The sequence below is a fragment of the Anas acuta genome, chromosome 5 (assembly GCF_963932015.1).
Source record: "Anas acuta chromosome 5, bAnaAcu1.1, whole genome shotgun sequence".
Lineage (NCBI taxonomy): Eukaryota > Metazoa > Chordata > Aves > Anseriformes > Anatidae > Anas > Anas acuta.
In genome coordinates this window covers 43,493,203-43,514,546 of record NC_088983.1, presented here as the reverse complement: position 1 = coordinate 43,514,546, position 21,344 = coordinate 43,493,203, and the positions used below count along the sequence as shown (strand labels likewise).

Genomic DNA, 21,344 nt, shown 5'->3' with positions numbered 1-21,344 from the left:
TTGGATAACAAATGTGAATTCTTCACAGTACTACACATTTCAGGTGCAGTAATGAATTAACGTTTGGTATGTGTGATGTTTTACTAAAGGAAAGTATTAGCCCTTTAATACTGTAATCTCCTTAATTTGTCCCTTACTTTGCTTACAAATATTAAGCATTAGTTTATTTTTATTGTGTATACATGCATATAGACATAAATAGATACATACAGACAAACACAGATGCACGCTGGATATATATGCATACACTGTATACACGCATACACTTATGTTTTCTCAACTTCAAGAGAGGGCTGAAGAGAGTGATATTAAAACTTAGAGCAAATATTCTGCTGGGAATGTTTGCTGTTGAATAGCCAAGAGTAACTGTGTGTGGAACACCTGCTGGGTATTTAGCTCTATAAGGGAAAGGTGGGTAGTCACTGAGCTAAAGTTCTGAATAAATGATTTTTACTTTTCCTAAAGCTCTCTGCTGATATTTAACTGACTAGATATAATGACCCCTTTCTATGACAGTATGCATGGATCGTATTAATTGCTCTGTTCACTTGTTGCTGTGCTAAGTTTGTTCTGAGGAGCAGGAAACAGGAAGAGGGAGGACTTGCATGACAGTGGTTTCAGCTTGGGTTGTTTTCTCCTGGTGATGCCAATACATACCAATGCCAACACAAAACTAGTATTCATTAAACTGTACCACTGATGTGCCTAGAGATCATATTAATTTAGAAGAGAAAAGGGAAATTTTACTATAGAAATTAAAGCTTTGGTATTTTTTTCATTTTCTTAGGCTTAAATGCATCACTGCTTTGCCTTTTGCTTGCTTAAAAACTGAAGTTCCCATGGGAAAGAATTTCTGGCAACAAGTGATTGGGTATTCTGTCACAGATTTAGAAGGCAAATACACTGTTAAATTAGAAGGCAATCTAAAGCTATGTGATGCTACTCCAACCCCTAGCTTGAGGCGCTTTAAAAAAGAGTATTAACTGCATTTCACATAAGGAAGTTAAAAATGGGAAAAAGATGGTGACAAAATTCTGCTTGCCTCCCTGCACTGGTATTATTAAGCACTTGTATTTGCATTGGTAGCGGTGTAAATGCAGGAAGTGTTAGTGCTATTGTGATCTCTTTCTAAAACTTTGGTATGACTATTTTAGAAGACAGTGACAGATACATTAATGCAGATTGCTGTATTTTTAAGAGTAAATGCTAGATCATTTTTTAACAGTGTGGCCATTTTTCAAGTAAACAAATTAAAACCTGATTCTGCAAATAATTATGACAAAGGGGGGTCAGCTCTTGGGTGGGCAGTCAGACCAAGTGTGGGCAGCCCTATCAGCCCTCAGTTCCAAGGAAATTGCTTTGTATTAGTTTTTTACTTTGAGTCTTTTTAGATTAAAGTTAATAAGTATATGGGAGGAGTTGCCAGAGGACTTGTTGGAGGTACAAGATATGAAATTGTGAAAATATTTCAATATAAACAATTTAAAGTGAAATAAATTATTACAATTATAAATAAAATAACAAAAAAATTTAAAAGCATATAAGCGGATGAAATCACTTCTCCTATGAAGAATGCAGAGGAAGGAAGAAAGCATTAATCAGAAAAAAATACTGTAGCGCTTGCACATAGGTATGGTGAATTATGATATCCAGCCCAAGCCACATTGAAAAAGCCATAACACAAAGCTGTCAGACTAGGAGAGGGTAAAATTAAAAGCAGGAGATAATGGTAATTGGAAAGCTCCTTGAAGCACCACAGAAGGTATGGAAGGCAATGAAAGCAGTGAAAATTTATTGGAAAGAAATACTGAAGGTAGGTGAAGTTAGGCTCTGTTGTAAGGAGGCTTTGGGAAGAACGGAAGAAAGTGTAATGTTCAATGAAAAGAAGTACAATGCATGACTTAAGATTTATGTTCAGTTTCGTTAAAAATTTCAAAAACAAGACAGAACATTTTTAAAACTCTGGACTATGAATTCTGTTGCAAGAAGAAGTAACAACTTTTGCATTTTCTGATGTGCTTGCAAAAAAAACATGCCCGTCCTCAGTCCTTCTCAGGGGCTAACATAGAAGTGGCTGCTCAGCAGTGGCTCCATAGCTAAGTGCAGCTGAAAAACATGATTTGAACTTTCCTTACTTTTGTTAAAATGTATTACAGTTTCAGTGAAAACAGATAGCCATTGCTTGTGCAGTGCTGAGGACTGTTTGTGTTATTACATTGTCACAGCTGCAGCAATACTATATTTTTTCCCTTTTAGCCAGCAGCAGTGTTTTTTGTTTTTTTTTGATAGGTCAGTTTAGAGTAATTCCAGGCAGTGTACCTCCAAGAACAGCAGCACCTCAGAAATAAATCATCCATGTACAGAAACACTCACTTGGACAGTTAATATCAACAGAGGTAGTGTGTTATAAAAATTTCTAAACTAAATGTTAATAATACATAGAGAGGTAGCAACAGAAAGCCATTATAGTAACACAGGTAGGTATGTTACATGAAGAGGTTACAAAAAATGCTTGGCTCAGTAGGAGAAAATACCTGGGATGACGAAAATAGAATCGGTGAATTTGGGTTCGTATTTCTGTTAATCTTTAAGAACTTTCTGGAGGAAAATCTTTGTATTATTTAAATTATATTATTTACCCTATGTATTAAAATATTTGCACATTAGTGAAAATTAATGCTTACTACACTATTTATAACATGATAGTAAAAAATTTGTGAAAACATCTCTGGAAAATCTCAGCTTTAATACTGACTTGGTTCAAAAGATTTTTGCATTGCTTCTGCAGCTTATTCATTATGCCTACTTGTAAGAGGATAAAACTGATTAACAGATTAGTAATAAATTAGTATTTTGGTAAGATTAGTAGCAGAATGGACCTGGTATTTCCTTTACATTCAAATACGATTCTAGGACTGAAAAGGATCTGTGTTATTGTCTGCTTTTGCAGACAGACAGGTCATTCATCTTGTGTTATAAAATTGCCAAACTTGACTTTTAAAGATTTGGCATTCTGCCCCTGGGACTTTAGTTAGAAAAACTATCCAAAAGATAAATTTCTTTGAAGCTGAAGAATCCTCTTTATGCAGCCGACTTTGTTCCTAGGCGGCTGTTACACACTTCTGCTGGGCTGTGTCTTGGTTTTAATCATTCTTTTCTTTCTCTTCAGGATCATTTAGTCAGGTCAACCAAACAGTGCTTAGTCTCTTCCTATATGATACAATACATATTTCCCTCATCATATTAGTTTTACCTTCTTTCCACCCTATTTATTTATTGACTGACTGTGGAGTATAGGGATTGTGCACTGTACCAGTGCTTTGCACCATGGCACGAATAGATTCCTCTTCTCTGTTGAATATGCCTAGAGCCTCAAGTGTAGGTTTGTGTTTTTTTTTTTAGGGACAAACATCCATGTTATGCTTACATTTTGTACTTGGTGAAGACTAAATGAGATGTTGTACTTTTTGGTAAAAGTCTGTGAATTACAATATCAAAGTTAAAATCTGACCTTGTATCATTATAGGCCATGTCTTGAAGAAGTTTCTATCTGCTCTATCTGCTCTCTGCTTTGCTATAAACTAGCACAAATCTTTTGATTCCAGTAGATCATCTTTGTTGATTTACTTATGAAATCTAATCCAAACTTCCTATTATGATACAGCTTCTGTTGCATGTCAGATCAGAGAACCCATGTATAATGAGGTAGGATGGCTTCTGCAGGATGTGATGAGGCAAAGTGTCTAATTTAGTGAGTAATTGTAAGTACAAAAATTGTTTTTGAAAAAGTTTGTGGTGAATTAAAGAGAGGGTGAAAAGGGGTAATCAACATGATGTGTCCTTCTTATCTGAGTTCCCATTCTAAATAATTTGCCATCAGTATTTTATAACTTATGATTGAGGGCTAGGAGTTGTATTGGTCACGCATGTGAAGTGTTTAGATAATAACAGACTAGTGAAACATAATTTTCCACTGCATTTTATAACAATAAAAAAAATCTTAGTGGTAGATAGAATAGTTTTAGATGGCTTTTATCAGACATCAGGATGCAGGTGCTAGAAGTCTTTGGGTTAATTCTATACATATGGCTGTCCTGTTTTCACATTTATTCTGTACATGTGCCTGTCCTGTTTTCTAAGCTATTGTTTTCTTTTCTTTTGAGCAATTCTGTGGCACCATTAGATTTTCCACTTTTCTGTTTCACCTGTTCCTGAAGGATATTTGCAACAAATATCTTCGCTGTAGTATGAAAAAAGATTTTTTCACCCTATTAAAAAAAAATAATAATATTTTTGTCTTTTAATGCTGAAGGGGCATATTATCTGTTTTACTAGGTAGCAACGGATAAAAGCAAGTATGACACAGGTGAAATGGCTAAATAAAAGTAATAACTAAGAAGTGTTTGAATATGAAGTGCTCTTGATGCACTATAATTGTGGATCTAAATGTGAAGTCCTTTTTTAACTCTCTGGCCCTGCAAAGAACCCTGGCTGGGAGACAGTCTAAAATGCTCCCCTCAGCTTTTTTCTAGGAGTAGGAGAGATTAGATTAGTGTCTGGGTATGAGACTTAGATGGTCCTACACTGTAATTCTGGAAATAATGTTGAAGGAATTTTGTGCCCTGTTCTCTCATTTCAGTCATTCGCTGGCATTGCTTTTCTTCTTATTTAAATTCCTATATTCCCTCCTTATTCATCTCCCTATTAGTTGTGTGAAGAGTAAACAGTTTGAATCAAATTGGTAAAAATGATCCATACTGCAAGTTTGTTATTTTTATTTTTAGAGGGAAAAAAGCCCTCTGACCTGATGATTTATTCATCTCACTGTCAGAAATGCTAGTTTAAAGACATAAACTAGTATAAACTCATAAACTCAACTTTTCCAGAAAATAATAAGTAATTGCTAAATGAACTAGATTTTTTTAAAAGGATCATTTAATTTGAGCAACCACTTTATGCCTTTTTATTTGTTTACAAATCTCAAGGGAAGGCATTGATATAACATAGTGCTGATTCCTGGTGAGTTATTTAGCCATTGTGGTTGGCAGGCGTGGGACTTTGTGGTTTAGTGGCTTCTTATATCTTTGTGCAGGCGCAGACCTTGGAGGAAGGAGAAAGCGGATAGGGAGAGGGGAGGCTCTATAGGTGCATTTGTTTCCTGATGATTATGTTTTTATTCAAAATACAGTTGATAATTTTTTTCACTAATTTGCTTCTTGGTATTTTGAAATTTTCTTAAAGACCGTGTTTCAGAGATGACTGCTGCATTTGAAATACAGGATTGGATGTCTCTTTGAAATGCCATTCTGTTTAGAAAGAACACCTACCATTTAAGTAAAATTATAGTGCTCTGAAAGCAAAAAAATAGTCTTTTGTCACTCCCGTGTATTTATGCATATTTCATTTAAACCAGAAGGATTTTTTCCAGTTTGGCAGAAGTAATCACTGGCAGAATTATTTTTTTATAATACCAGTATGAAGACTTTCTGTTTAAAAATTCTTCTTAACAGTACAGCTTGTTCTTTTTTTCTTTCAGCTTTTTCATAAATACAACCAGTTTCTTTCAGGATGAGATGTTTCCATTGTTTTGGTTGTGTGGGCTTTTGGGTGAAAACAAGTGATTTCTTCTCAAACGCAGCTGTAGTTCAGTGGGAGGAGAGGAGGAGACTGATGTGGCTTAGAAAGGTTGGCATGGACTCCTTGCTTCTCACATCCGGAAGGCAGACCAAGGTACTGGTGATTTGTCCTCGCCCAGGCTTTTTTTTTCTCAGACAACCACTTCAAAGGGGTGTTTTTCTTTCACATTTTTGGTTCTAAAGACTTCAGTTCAAAAAAGGAATTGGTCTCTATTTAAGAGATGAGATTTAACACAAAGTAGGCCAGTTGGGCAGTTGGAATAATTTTGACTGATGTCAAGGAATGGTTATGTGTATTATCATTGCATTAAAAACATTAAACACTTTGTCTTATTCCCTGTACAAGAAAATAAACAATTGCAAAGAAATTTTGTAGACTACTCCTCTTTAAATTATCTTTTAAGTAGTTAAAAATAGAATTCCCACCCTGGATTCCTGCATTTTGTGCTGTATTGTGAGAAAATATCACTTCTTACAGTTTTTCTAAAATGTAACTTTTTCTGAGTAGAGAGTATTGTGGCTTTCTGGAGGAGATTATCTTCACAGACTTCTGTAGGCTGGTAAACAGAGGTTCTTGCTACAAACAGGTCTGCGGTTGTGGTCTAAGATGATCTGTAGTCTCTAATCAGATAGTTCCAAAGAAGAACCAGTGGGCAGGATGGAGGGAATGGTCAGAAACCAACAAGCACAATGCATGCTTGCACGTAATTTGAATGTGCACCTGTCTGTGGATGTGAAATCCACATCTGTGCATGCAAAATTGCTTCTGGCCCCAGTCATTTGCTCTATATTCAGATTTGTCTCTCTGTGATAATACAGACATTTTTTCAACTTTATTAAGCTTTCTTTTTTCCTACTTTTTGATTTTTCTTCTAATTTTATTGTATTCGGAGCTTATTGGTGACTAATGAAAAAAATTCCTTTCTCCTTTGTGTGTAGGTAACACAGTGGTGGGAATGCTGCTGGTGGTGAATGTTTTGGTCAGGAAAATATGATTGATTGTACACAACGGAACTATTACATGCATTATATTAAGAGACAGTTATGGATTTGATCCTTTCTATTTGACTTTTTTTTTTTTTTTTAACCTTTCTTATTACATTGTAGGTGTTACAGTGATACAGGTTACAAATTATCAGCACAACAATGAGAAATGAATACAGTCTGAGAAAGTCTAGTTCTTAAAACACAGCTTTAACTTTTGCTTAAGAGCATTTACCAGGTGCTTCTGCAAATCACAGCCTTGGTCATTTAACTCTGTTGAAAATCCACATAAGTCAGACTGGTCTTGCAGTGCTTTATATCCTGTTTCAAGTGCTTCTTTACCTTGCTGAAGTGTAACAATTAATTATCAATGTATCCTTGTAATGGAGCATTGCTTAAAGTGAATCAAGGGTGACAAAACCCATGAAACATTATGTGGTGATTGCTTTAGGCTTCTGAAATGTTGTTAGTTGTTATTGAAGCCATACATGTTGGCAGCTCAAGATAGCATGCTGGATCACCAGCATAGCATGCAGATCAGTGCGTATTTGTAATGTTCATAACTTTTTTTCTCACACTCAATGGTTTTAGAGGCAAGAAATAATTGAGATGAAATCACCTGCTGGTAACACATCATTAGTTGAGCAAAAGTATTTGTTGCTGTGAGGAAAAAAGAGAAGCCCTTCAAGAAGCACAAATATATTATCTCTAAAGTACTTCTATAAACACTGCAAGGAGAAAAAGTTTTCTCTTTGCAGTTACACAGGATCTGATAAAGTGAAAGGGCTGTGTCATTATCTTGATAATACATCTATCCATTATTTCAAGGCTTACTATTGTAAGCCATAGTAAGAATGCTGCCACTTGTAGGGAATCAACACAGCTGAACATATCATGAGAAAATATTTATTTTTATGTTTCTAAATGATCAGTAAATGTTTTTATCACCACAGTGACCGCTTCAGTGCTTCATGAGTGGTCCCAGGAGCTGAGAGTAGTGCAGGCTTTTAGGTGGCATGTGCGGAGTGAGTATGCAGCGGCAGATGTTTGTGTGTGGAGCTGCTTGAGTGTTCAACACTGGGCGTGGGAAATGCTAGATATCATGCATAAAAGGTTTAGAGAAGTGCCTGGCTATGGCTAGTTTGGTTTGGACTGAGCTCTGGCATGTTCTCTGCATACTGCACTAGCCCAGGTTCTGCTGCTTGCTCAGGGTGCTGATAGCCTGTGGTCCTCTGCAACACATGAAAAATGAATTTTGCCTGAGCCAAATGATTAACCACTATTTTTGAGCCAAATAAAAAATATGAATTGCACTCTTAGCTGTCATTTTACTTGCCACTTTATTTTGCTGTGTAAGAAAAGATAGGCAAAAATGGCAATATAAAAACTCCAAAACCAAAATATATATTTTTTTGGTCCTGCTAGAAAAGATGACTGTCTAATGTATACACAGAAAATTCAAAGTTTAATTGAATGAGGCTGTCCATGTTGTTCTCTCAATTTTGCTTTCACTGGAAGTTAGTCTCCTAATATTTTTACTCCAGATTGACAGGTTCAAACCACTTATGTAACATTTTTTTCCTGCCCCCTTTGGTTATGAGCCTTGCTGCCTATCTTCTTGCTTCTGATCTGTCACAGAAGACTGAGCAGGAATACGAAAATGTAATTCAAAGTATTCCTCTGTAATATCTTAGATCTTCATTTAGCTGCTGGTAATAAAACCTCATCCTTCCTGCAGACCTCTGGTTGCTAGGAACTTCTTGTATTAAGTGTCTGGCTCCTCACCCCCAGCTGGCTGGGTGCCACCTGGCTGAGACTTCACGTAAATGAGATTATTTTACAATGACTCGTTTGTTACTAGAACCGAAAAGGGTTTCTTTACATTTTAGATGAAGGTCTGAAGAGTTTTCTTAGTTTAACGTGACTGCTGCCTTTTCCCTGGCAGGAGAAGAATTTCAACTTTGCTTGTAATGCTCTTCAAAACATTGCGGTTTGTGCCAAAGTTCTCTAGTAAAGTCATTAAGCCATAATTTCTTTGCTGTAAGCAATATATTTTTAATATGGTATTCTGTAGGAAATTACCCTATGAAACAGTGACTGATTTACTTTTTGTAAAGTAAAAAAGTGTTGTTGTTCTTCTTGTCAGTTTCCTTTCTGCAATATTTATATGTTAGGCTCCAACTTTAAGAAAAAAAATCATAAACTTTTGTCTTCATTTTATGTCATTCTTTAAACTATTGTTAAGAAAATGACCCTAAAACCCCTTGTTTTTAAAAATTCCAGCATCAATTCTGGATTGTGGTTCTTTAGCTGAAGATTATAGCACTGCACAGTGAAAAAAAAATATTTTTTTTCAAATACACTGAGTGATGCTGTTTTTGCAAGAAGCCATTAGCCAGCACTTGAAATTAAATATTCAGAGTCATGATTAAATCAAACAGTATTCACAAAAGCAATTTCATATATATATATAGGGAGGGTTTCAATCCCATCAAAAAACAGTGGGAAACTTATTTAAAGTCAGAGGGGCAGAACCCTGAGAAAAGTTTCAGTCATTTACTGACCCCTGAGAGCAATTCTGTCAAGCATCAATCCCATTGTATGAGAAGTGGGATTTAGTGAGTGTGAAATTCTCTAATTGGAAGTATTAAATACTTAAGTATTGGAAGTTGAGAACAACTAGCTATCGGCATAGGTATACCTGTGTAGAATTGAGGGATGATAGCGTGTTGTTCATCTGTTAAATTATTTCTAAGATGCATATCCCAGACATATTAAACCCTTAGGCAACTTTTGTCTTGATGTTTAAAAATATTCTTAAGGGAGATAGGTCTGACTGAAATTAAACTGTCAAATAATCTGTCAGTACTGGTTGGATGGGGGTGGACGTGTATTCACCCACACTGAGATGCAAAAACCTCCCTTGTGAAATGTGGCAACTGTGTAATGTTACAGAGGAGCTGTACACAACAGTTCAGGATAAAAAAAAAGGGGGGGAGTATTTATCTAGTTGAATTTAGAATGGGAATTTTAAATAATCAGAAAGGAAAGTCCCAGGAAAGTGGAAGGAACATAAAAATTGTAGGAATCTTGGTATTTGGTTTATTTTTCTTACTCTGAACTGAAAGTAATTTTTTTTTTTCTTATGGCTTTCAGAAGAGTTGTAGATACATGAAAGACCCAGAAGACCCAGAAGGCCTTCTGCCTGTCGTGAATGAGGGTCAGCTGTATCTGCACCATTCTTGCTTGCCTAACCTGGTCTGATAACCTGCAATGACAGATTCCAGATTCCACAGCCTCCCTCAAAAGTCATTGCCAGTTTTAAACTATTCTTAATTCTTAATATTTAACTTAAATCCCCTTTGTGAAAACCCCTTACTATCTAACGGAAGACATCTTAGTTTTGTAAGCCTTTCCTTTTCTGTTACATTTTATAGGAACTGTTTTTGATGCTGTTATCTGTCTATAGTCATCCAGAAGTAGACAGACATTAGAAGTCTTATCAATGCCAAAATGAGTGGCAGGATTATCTGGTGTATTAGATACCTGCTTGTTTTTTTTTTTTCATCCTGAGATTAAAAACAAACAAACAAAAACAACAAAAAGAAAAGTGGTTCTGAAAAGAGTCCCAAGAAAAGTGTTAGCTTTCTCCAGCTAGCTTGACTGTGACTGCTGCATAGAAAGTATGACATTATGGTAATTTGGCCCAATGCTTTGGTGTAAGAAAGACCATAGGAGTTGTCTGAATTAATTCCTTTTCAAACAGAGCATCTCTTATAAAAAAAGTCCAATAATGTAGAAATAAAGCCACTGTATTTGTTTTCAAGCAAGCACTTGTTTTAACTACTTCGAATAAGAAGCAAAAATAAAGAAAAAAAATGTCACCAGCAAAATAATTGTTGTGTAGTCTAATTCTACATATAATCAGCTGTCAGAAATTGGAACTTGCTGTTTCTTTGCAAGGCAGATGAATCGATAGATAATCAGATTTCACTTTCTCATACTGATGCTTATCAAAAAAGATCAAATCACATTCTAACTTTTCTTTAGAAATTTAACTGTTCAAACTCCCGCTACCACATTCAGGAGAGCATGTCTTTCAATTCCGTAATTATTTGATTGCACTTCCCCACACTCATTCTCAAGTGTCCTAGCTTTTTGAATTTTAAATGCCAGGTATGGATACAGAGTTCAAGTTGCAATCGTATCAGTGCCAAAAGCAGAGGTAATAAATCTGCATGCTTCTTTTGATATTCCCCAGTTCATGGCATAATCAATTCACTGAGAGTTCATGTTCATTTGGTTACCCAATCCATTAGCTAAATTTCATCATTACTTTTCAGAATAGAGCCCATATTAGAACAGTTTGCATCCAATGTTTTCAGAGGCCTGACATAATATTTTGAAAAGTCTGACTTTGTATTGCTGTTAATGGACTGCTTATGCAGCCTTCTCATTAAATTACGAAGTTATCTGTTTTTTCCATAAGCCAAGGTGGTACTCTAATTATAGTATTTTCCTTTATGTTTTTATTTGTTGAACTATTTATCTTTTCTTCCATTACTTTGAGAAGTCTACAATTCTGCAGGTTGTTTTGTTTCCCTTTTTAATAACCCACACAACATTAGTTTTCCACCTCAGTTGTTCCAAAAGACAATCTTTGCCATTACAGCTGTTTAAATTTTTCTTTGATTTTTTTTTCTGGATTTGCCTATTGCCTATTGGGTGTGAAACTTCAGGGAGTCCTCTTCAGCATCCATATCAACAGATGTTAAAATAGGAAGTGTTTCGTCATTCTAAGATATTAATGCATAATACTACATTTTCCCAAAATGTTGAATTAAAAAAGGGAAGTGATGGATATTTAGGGATGGTAGAATTAGTGTGATTCTTTTTGTTCCAAAACTGCTAGCAAAACTTTTAATGTGCCTTAAGTAAGCTGACAGTGCTATTTCTGTACATCTTCTTCCCGTAGTGGTTTTGTACAACTTTTAAGTTTCTATTTATATCTATTGCTATCAACTTTCTGTTTTGAACATTATATGTCTGTATATGTAAGATAGCTCCTTTTGCAGCCTGCCAATGTCTGTGTTGTTTAGTGCAAACCATGAAAAATTAAACTTAAGGGCTTCTGTTTGAATGATTTTCCTTGTTTGCTCTCTGTTTTCAGTCCTGTGAAAGTGTCCCTAATAACAGAAGACTTAAACGTCTTAAACATATCTTAAGACTTAAAGACGTTAAGACTTAAACATCTTAAGACTTAAAAACGACAGAAGACTTAAAGATTTAATCTCTGTGCCTGAGTGTCCTGAGAGATTTTCCTTGCTGTCTATACTTGTTATAAAAAGGTGCGTGCAAATTGGAACACAGCAGCCACAAGCATTTTTATTAAGAAACAGTATTCCTGGTAAGATCTTTGGAGAGCGCAATCTTAGTTTAGGTCTTTGCTTTCAGGACAATTTAAGAATAAAATAAAGTTTCTTAACTGTCCAGTTTCTATTGAGTGCCCAGCACCAAGACAAACTTTGTTGTGATCTGTTTGTGATCCCATTCATCTTTCAGTAGTTTTGGTTTCCTTAGTGATCTTGTCCCTTGAGTAAGATGCTCTTCTAAAGCTATACAATCTGACTTTGAAACTCTCAGGTAAGAAGTCCTACAAACCTAACATGCCCCTTCTTGAGTGACTCATCTAGAAGTGTATATATGTATAGTGTATATATATGTGTGTGTGTGTGTGTGTGTGTGTGCATGTATGGTATCTATACATAAAAGGTGTAATTTTTTTTTCTTTTTAAAATATAAGACCATGCAGTTACCGATGCGGTTAAAAGGTGAGGTTTGGCAATGAAAATCCTTTTGGCTGTTGTGGACAATGAATCCCAAATGTCACATAGCATGTTGTAGTCAGATCTTCAAAGAAATGCTAAATTTGCATAAAGCAATATTTTAGAGACATTTCTGTCCTAGTTGTGTTTATTATTTGTTCTGGACAATTTCCTCTTTTTTTTTTTTTTTTTTTTTTAAGCTAGGAGGTTGTCTTTTGACTCCCCTCATGGCCCTGTTTCTAGGTATGTGTGCACATGCTGAACTTATTTATGTCCACCCTCAGCCTTCTTTCCCATTTAATAGAGATTATATTCATTATAGGGTTAATGAACCCAGTAAACCTGTTTCTTGATTTTGTGTCTTCATCTTTTATTAATAAGGATCCTAGTTATTAATAAATGGAAGCAAAATAGACAACTGACCAAGGAACAAGCTAGTAATTAGTATTAAAAGTGACACCAACACAATTCTATCAAATTCAGTTCAAATGCTCTTACTGGAATATAGAATTAATATTATGAGTGATGAAAGATCTTGCACTTCCCAGATGCAGTTCAGGAGCAAAGGGAGAAAACTTTTCCTTCAGATTTTTTAAAATCACTAAAGCAACAATGCCAAGCATCAGGATCTACACAGTCATTGTGATTTTACTGAAGTTTTCAACTGCAATCACACAAGTAAAATTTTATGACCTTTCTGAGACATGTTTCTGATATGTCCACATAGCTTTCTGTTTGTTGTCAAGTAAAAGAATCTAGATCTGACAAAAAATGCCCTGTTAAGAAGGCCTTATTTTGTTTATCTTCTTGCCATTGGGAAAAGTGGGAGTTTTTAAAGTCTGCATACTAGTAGCTTGAGTAATGCGGTGTGTACTCTGTATTTTTGGCAGTGAACAATTTGAGTGGCGGAAGGCAAGCAGTCGTACAGCAGCAGGAGGCATAGGTAGCATTAGAGTGTGTTTGTTTGGAAATATCATGCAAAGGAAGCAACTCCTTCCCTGGATGACCGCAGGGAACAACCTGTTCTGGAAGAGGCTGACCAAAAGGTCCCTCAGAGGTCAGGCTCTTTGCAAAACAGCCGTCTTTCTATGTTTCTCCAGAGCCATGTTTCATCTGTTTCACAGATATTTCCGTGAGGGAGCTCAGCTGTGTTTTTCCTCTGTGGTCATTGCTGCTGGCAATTCCACAGATGGCAGCGGGGAAAAAAGTTGGAAGTTTGGGGCCAAATCCAGTCAGTACATGTGGGCTAAGGACTCTGGTTTTGTTCTGTGATATATGAAGAAGTCTGATTCCTGCAGCAAATCACTGCAGCAAACAGAATTAGAGAAGTATTTGTATGTGTGTGGTATTTAAAATATTGTTTATGTCAGGTAATGATACAAAGTTTGCTCCTTCCTGATAGTCTACTTGGAAAAGGCTTAACTTCTCTGCTGCATGTGTCTCTTTACACTTTATAGAACATGTAATTAACCTAGTTTGTAGTAAAAAAAATAATAAAAAAGAAGAATAAAACTATACTGCAAATAGGGAGTGATGCTGTCCACATTAAAACATTTGGTAAAGCAGCTTAACTGATGTTAGGAAAAGTCCAAATGGCAATGGCTCTCTGAAGTTTTACTGGTACTTCTAAATAAACCAAAATGAGAACACTGGCATTGCTCCAAAATTATGTAAGCTGTTCAGTTGTTTAATTGCACGCATCCTGATATAGTTTGAACCGTGTCGAATCACCCTCTTTCAGATGATGTCCAGACAAGGTTTGCGTCCAGGCATGGCCCAGGATCTGTTTCAAGTAGGCAGTGGGTATGCAGCCTCCCTGCTTCTGGGGAAGAAAGTTCAGCTTCATGGCAGCGAGCCATGTGCCACTCAGCCTCATCACTAGAGAATGGTTCCTGCCTGGTTTAGTGGATGTAATCTTAGAAACTTATGATTCACTGGGTGATTAAATCAGAAGCAAACCTTTTTAGGGATCACAGAGGCAAAAAGGAAGCAAGGACTTATGGTGCTGTTCCCATTCACCACTTGAACCCTTGTAAAACTGTCTCCTTGCTAATGTCCTCAAGGCTCTCGTAATTCTTTGTGTCATCTTTCTATATTTCCTTTGTTCAAATCTTTTCTGCCTCTGGCCTAAGTGTATTTTCCTTACTCAGGGCCTCTCCCTTCTAATACTTCCTAAACCTTCCAAGGTTTCATGGTTTTGAGTAGGAAAAATAGAGCCTTTAAAAAATCTCTTGAATTTCTCAAGGAAGTTAACAGTGACTGCCACAATTAGGCAACATTTTAGGCAAATCTCTTGGCCAAAAGTTTTCTACTTTTTAGTGTCATGTATTTACAGTGCTGTAACCTCTGTAAAGAAAGGAAATCCTGAATTCTAAAAATACAATGCATTGTTATTTTAAGAATGCCAAAGATGAATGTTTCAGTTTAGTTAATATGATTATTTTAAAAATTCTATCATTAATATATTTATTTAAAAAAATGAGTCAAGGTAAGACTTTTTGTTATTATTATTTTCAACATTAAGGTTAGGTCCACAAACTTGTTTTTTGTTGGGTTTACCTAACTATTTTATTTCTGTTTTAGCAAGTTAGGTTAGGTCAACAAACATTCAGCATGACTCAACTTCTCCATATGCAGTGAAGACATTGTTTAGTGCACAGTCCTTATGCATTCTGGACCATTATCTTTGTGCTGTGCGAGACTTCCAGGTTTTATCAAAGTTCTTGTTGGTTTTACAGTATTCACTAAGTACTTATATAAGAGGAAGATTTGTGCAAATCTGACCAATTTGAGAAGAAAAAAATAGCTATAGCTAAAAAAAAAAAAAAAAAAAAAAAAAAGTTTAAAAAAGAAGGTCAATGTAGACTAAAAAAAAATAAAAAGACTTAGTAATTCCTGGAATAAAACAACAGACACTATACCTTATGTGTCAATGTGCAAAACTGTAGTAAAATGATCACAGTGACCTATTTTTTCAACTATTGGATTCCATTAGTAGTTACACTGGAAACAGCATCGATATTTAGAGTACATTGTTTCCAGATTTTCAGATACATTTCTTCCACCAAAAGAACTTTATTTCTCATCAGTTTTTCATTTGGGGTTTCTTTTGAGCTAGTGTGCAAACCTTCAACATCTGTAATTATTAAACGTAACTGATGAGAGAGCTCTGCTTCCATTAGACAGTTTCACCTTTCCTTTTAATTAATTTCTATTAAAAATGTCCTTTACTACAGCAAAAAGGAAGGCTGAATACATTCTCCATTCAAATAACCATGTAGATGTTTAATTATAAGTATTGAAAGTTTCCTAATACATGTTGGAAATACGTTAATGTTTAGGTATATTAGGTCTTCCAAAGTTCTGTCTTCAACAGTAAAACAATTTGATTGTCACAGTAGTTGGACAGAGTTTTAAGTCATGTATTTTTTTCATGAGTTTGTTTTTGATCTTTGTGTTGAGAACAGTCATTGATAAGACAGCATATTCATGGAAGTGCATAGTTCAACCTGTGTTGGCATGTGTATGGATGTATGACTTTGAAATTATGGACTGATGAAATATGTAATGGATTATGTGAATTACCAAATAGTTACAATGTGAGGCCTTAGTTATTGAAATTTAACGTCTGCAATTTTTTGTAGTATTACTTGAAGTCTTTTTAAATTAAAAGCTGGAATTTGGATAATCATTTGACTTCCTATTGGTAAAGTCTTTTGGTGGATTTTCTGTAGATGTTTACTGTTTCTAAGGGTAAAAACACTACAATGATTGCTTCCACTTTGGTATGTGCTGAGGAAAGGTTGGTGTTAAGCTTCTTCTTGCACTGTTTTATGGATAATCTGCTGCCATAGTACACATAATCTGTGCAACATCAAATTATTACTTAAAATGCTAACCAGAAGGGTTTTTCTTCCATCTGAAAAATATATTTGCTTTTTTTTTTTGAAGTCCCACAGTCAGAGAAAAGTTAAATGATACTATCAGGAAATGAAAGAAGCACACGACTTCAGGCTGCTTATGGGTGATTTCAGATGCAAGTGTTGTTTCCTGTTTTTTACCTTAAGAGCTACTACCATATGATATAAAATAAGTTTTATGTAACTTTTTAGACAAGAGTTTTTAAGGCTACATGTAAAAACAAAAACCAAACAACAACAACAAACTATTATGCTTTTCCCAAATAATACACTTCTATTGTGGTAACATTGCAGTACTTGTAAGGAGAAATTATTGGCATAATATGAGAAAAGCATCGCTGAAAAGTCAAGAATGGGAATTCTGAAAAACGACATTTAAGTCTTTGTTGAAAATTTTTATAAGTAATTTTTTTTTAGGCTATTTGTAGCTCATGAGGTACTATACAATACTTACATGTGCATTTTATTTCTTGAGGGGATGTAATTAAAGTATTACTAAAGTAGCATTCACAGTCAGTGAATGATTACTGCTTCTGCATTCAGTAGGTATTAATAATTCAAAATCTATTAAACAGAATTTAAATCCCCATTATTCAATACTAAATGCTTTGTATTCAGAATTGTAATATGTTTGTGATCACTACAAGCAACAATAATGAAAAGCAACTTGTTAATATTTCATTTTCCATTTTGAAGTGGACATGTAGGAAATAATTTGCAGCTTAATCCAGGGACATTGTGTTCTCAGGATAGCTTAAATTTCAGTCACCCTCTGCCATCCATGGAAGCTGATTTTTAAATGCAGATCATCTCTAAATTACAATTTCTCCTTCTCAAGCTGTCTGAAATCAGTTTGACTCTACTGTGACATAATTATTTATCTCTATGAATGCTATTTTGGACTAATGGCTGAAAACATCTCTCCTGCAAACTTTTATGTGTGTTTTACAAATAGTTACACTGACCAGTAGTAGTCATATTAAGTCAGTTCAGTGCAGCTTTAGGTCTTCCTTGAAGTCTCTTAAGCCCATTAAACACCTTATTTTCTATTTCTTCTTGACAGCAATTCATTTTTGACATGTCATTGGCAGGATTATGGAAACTAGTATTTTTATTTATTTATTTATTTATTTATTTTTACAGAGGAGCATATTAACAGATTATAATCTGCTCTGAGAAGAGTAGCTGTGTATATGCAATATTACCTTTACAACAGTTTTCCCATAGTACACATTGAACTGCTTACCAGTGATATAGAATGAGGCAATGCATACAGTGCTTCCCCTGTAAGTCTACTGAACCGACATAAATATATTTTTAGCAATAATGAATGACATCTGCATAGCAAGGTTGGGCAAAATTAAAAGCTCTTATAGCAAAGTGTAAATCTGGTGCATTTTCTGAGGATAGCTTATATTTTAATTTTTCAGAATTTCTTCTTGTATCAGTTATCTTTGATTTAGTACACTAATGAACAAAGCCTGTGGATATGTAACACAGTTTCTTTTGTTAAATTCTGTTTTTGATTCTTAAGAAAATATTCCATTTCCACATTATAGCGTTTTCTGCGACTATTTTATTCCTGGTATTAGCCACTTACAGCAGCTAATAAAATGAAAAGGCTTTTTATTAGTGTTGGGAATTCAGGTCTAATACCATCATTTGTAGTTAGTTTTCAGTTAGCTTAGCTCTAGTTAGCTTTTAGGTAGCTTGACATGTATGCATTTCCTATTTTGCTCTGTATTTGGCAAAAATAAATGCTATTTATAGTGTTGTAGTACCAAGCAATGTGTCGGCTTTTTGTTTACTTTTGTTTGTGCATATCAACATTATTGTTGGCAGGAATAAGCTTAGCTGAGGGAATATTTTTGTCACTGTTGCAACAGTTGGTCCTTACACAATGTTTTATTTGGAGAATCACACCATCAAAATGGCTTTCTTGGCGTGAGAGTAGCTCATGTGGGGAAAACTCACTTGAACCCAGCAGATAATTCTTGTATAGGATTGAACAACAAATCGTGATTGAATTTTTTATCTCTTCAGAATGTAGTGATACCTCAAAATGTTTATACACACATAGATAATACATGTAATATAACAAATACTTTTTATATGTAGAACAAATTAAAATAACATAAAAAGAGCAAATAGAGCGGGAAAATAAAGTGACAACAAGCAATTTAAGTCATAATGAATTTAGAGGGAAATGCCTGTTTTATCTCTGCAATCCAGTGAAATGAGAAGATTCTGTCAGTGTTTTAAGGGGACAGCAGTGTCCATTTTGAGAGGTATTTTTAATTTTACACTGCATCCAAATAATAAAAAAATCCCTCAATACAATCCATCAGGCTTGTATAGTGTAGCAAGGTAGGTATAACTAAATTTCCTTGTGATTACTTTCTTATGCTCTGAGGAGCATGAGTCTGCCTGCTGCCAGCTCCCATGCTGGGGTGTGCAAAGCAGAGCTGCTCCATCCACTGAGCACCATGGCACAAGGCCTGGGCAGTTCCATCAGGCTTTTAGTTTCAGCTCAGTGCTGCTGGGTCAGGTGTTGAACAGCTTTGTAAGATGCTTGGGTGTCTCCTAGCACCCGTATCATCTGTTTTTTTATTATCTAAGCTTACCTTAACCTAGATAATAGAGTATATTGACAAAGAGAGTAATTGCAGTTCAGATTACGTCTGCCCCTGGAAAGTTTTGTAAAGCAAATTTCTGTAAAAACAAGAGTAACTATTTCACATTTAAGCCATGAATTTGGCATATTATTGAACTAGTTTTGGCACATTAATGAGATTTTGAAACAATCATGCCTTAAGAATTAATCTGGAATAGGACTGACCTGACTTCAGAGACTTTGATGCATTTCATTTGAAGCAGGGATATGACTATTTTGTCTCTATTTTAGAGTGTATGCTTTAAAGCTATGAAGCATAACTTTCTTGGAGTGCTTTGATTGATTCTGAAGCTGCTAGTAATCAGTAATGAATGTATTGTTTTATTCTTTATTCTTTATAAACTAATTTGTCCTTCAAAGCCTGTCACTTTTTCTCTCTGTGCTTATCATTGGGTTTCTTTCACTGCATGTTGGTAAAGCTCCCAGATAATACATGGAGTAGTTCAACAGTGGAAAATTGGATTGAATTTTATGTCTCATAAAAAGGGTTTCTTGGCTATGTTTTCAAAGCAAAAGTTTGGTTCTTTTAAGCTAGGAACATGAAAAAACTCACATTTTTGTGCTGCAGCAAAAAGGAGTGAAAAAGTTTTGCTTATATAATAATCTCATGTTCAATGTACAGCTGCAGAGTTTTTTGAAATGCTTTCTACTTTGGACTTACATGGACTTACTCTGTATTCCTATAGAACAGTTTCAAAGCTCCAACACCTTTGAATAGAAACAGGTTATTATGGTTAAGTTTGGAAACATTGTTTTATATTTCAGTATTTTAAAGTATACCCCAGAAAATAAAAATCCTATTATATGGTATCTTGTTGCACTTGAAAATGAACTTTTTTGACACTGTAAAAGAAATCTTATGTAGGGTGTGATTTTTGTAAAGAAAGATTGTCAGTAACTTTTCATTTTTCTTCTCTAAGTATGAAGTTGTGAATATTATGAGGGCTTTAAGTGATACACTTCAGTCTCAAGAAATAAGTATTAGCTAATGACCTATCACTTAAGAGTTGTATCTTAGGCAGAGCTGAAAAATATTTCTGCTGGCCTCCAGGCATCATTTTGCCATGAGTACCGTAATCATAGAATAATGTAGGTTGGCTGGGACTTCCAGAGGTCCTCTAGGCCAACCACTTTCTCCAGAAGGATCTAATCAAGTTGCTTGGGAACTTGTCTTTGAAAAGACATCAGCACTGAGTAAGGGATGTACTTATTTCTCTCTCATTTACTATTGGACACCGCATTACTTGCAAACAAAATAAAAGCAAATGAGTTTACTTGAGTTGCGGAAAAGCTATGTTTAGAATACCATGATAAATATTGCCGTGTATGGAAAAATATTTAGTTTGGTGCTAATCTGAGCAAGCATCTACTCTGCCCTCAAAGTTAATTATATTAATTGTATTTTACAGTTATGTATTTTTACAATGTAGTAATTTCTTATGGGTTTGTATTTACAGTTTCCTGAATGTGGTTTCTATGGAATGTATGACAAAATTCTGCTCTTCCGCCATGACCCTACCTCTGAAAACATTCTCCAGTTGGTGAAATCAGCTGCAGATATCCAAGAAGGAGACCTAGTTGAAGTTGTCTTGTCAGGTAACTAAAAGAAAAAAAAATAAAAAGGAACTAACAGCATGAGAACTGTCCTACTTTTGCATGTGAAGACATCCACAGTTTTGTCCCAGGAAAATGAAATTTTGTATGTATGGACTTTCTGGATCAATATCTTCTCGGGTGCATATGTGCCGTACATTAATTTTTGATTTTTTTTTTTTCCTGTTGTACAGCTTGCTTTTTGACAGCCTATGTTCATGTTGCTAGTTAAGCAATGGGTTAATTTTAATGAACAATTTGAAAAATGTGTATTCTGCATTTTTAGAGGTAAATCAGTGGGCAGTACAACCCTTTTCAAAGAAGCACAGTGGAAACAAAATGTAACAAGTAACAACAAAATGCAATATCTGTATTAACATTTTAGCATTTACTTCATTAATAGAGTAGCTTAAAAATTAGAATTGGTTTTAACATATTTTGCATGATGTATCAATAGTTTAATATTTAAATTAATAGACTATAAATTTTTCTGCTAGCCTATTAAGCAGCGTTGTTTGCTCATAATTATCTGAGGAGGAATTATCAAAGCCATTCTTGCTAGTAGTGACCTGTTTCCTTTTTTAAAAAAGGATTTTTTTGGCACTTAAGCTAAAAGCTAAAATGTCCACTGGAAATAGAGTATTTTTTTTTCACAGCCTTTCATAACAATGCCTGTTCAGGCTGCTTTGATTCCTTATGTGTTTAAAAACAA

At 35.0% G+C, this 21,344-nt stretch overlaps 1 protein-coding gene and 1 long non-coding RNA gene across 3 annotated transcripts in view; one reads left to right on the top strand and one right to left on the bottom strand.

The window, feature by feature from the left end:
• LOC137857648 (uncharacterized) overlaps positions 1-21,344 on the bottom strand; it is a 695,515-nt gene that overhangs the window by 250,100 nt on the left and 424,071 nt on the right. The window lies entirely within an intron of this gene.
• Positions 1-21,344, top strand: part of PRKD1 (protein kinase D1) — a 124,309-nt gene that overhangs the window by 44,881 nt on the left and 58,084 nt on the right. For both annotated transcript variants that reach the window (XM_068684392.1, XM_068684390.1), the window contains exon 2: positions 20,497-20,635. In XM_068684392.1, the coding sequence (XP_068540493.1) occupies positions 20,497-20,635 (139 nt within the window). The remainder of the gene's footprint in view (positions 1-20,496; positions 20,636-21,344) is intronic.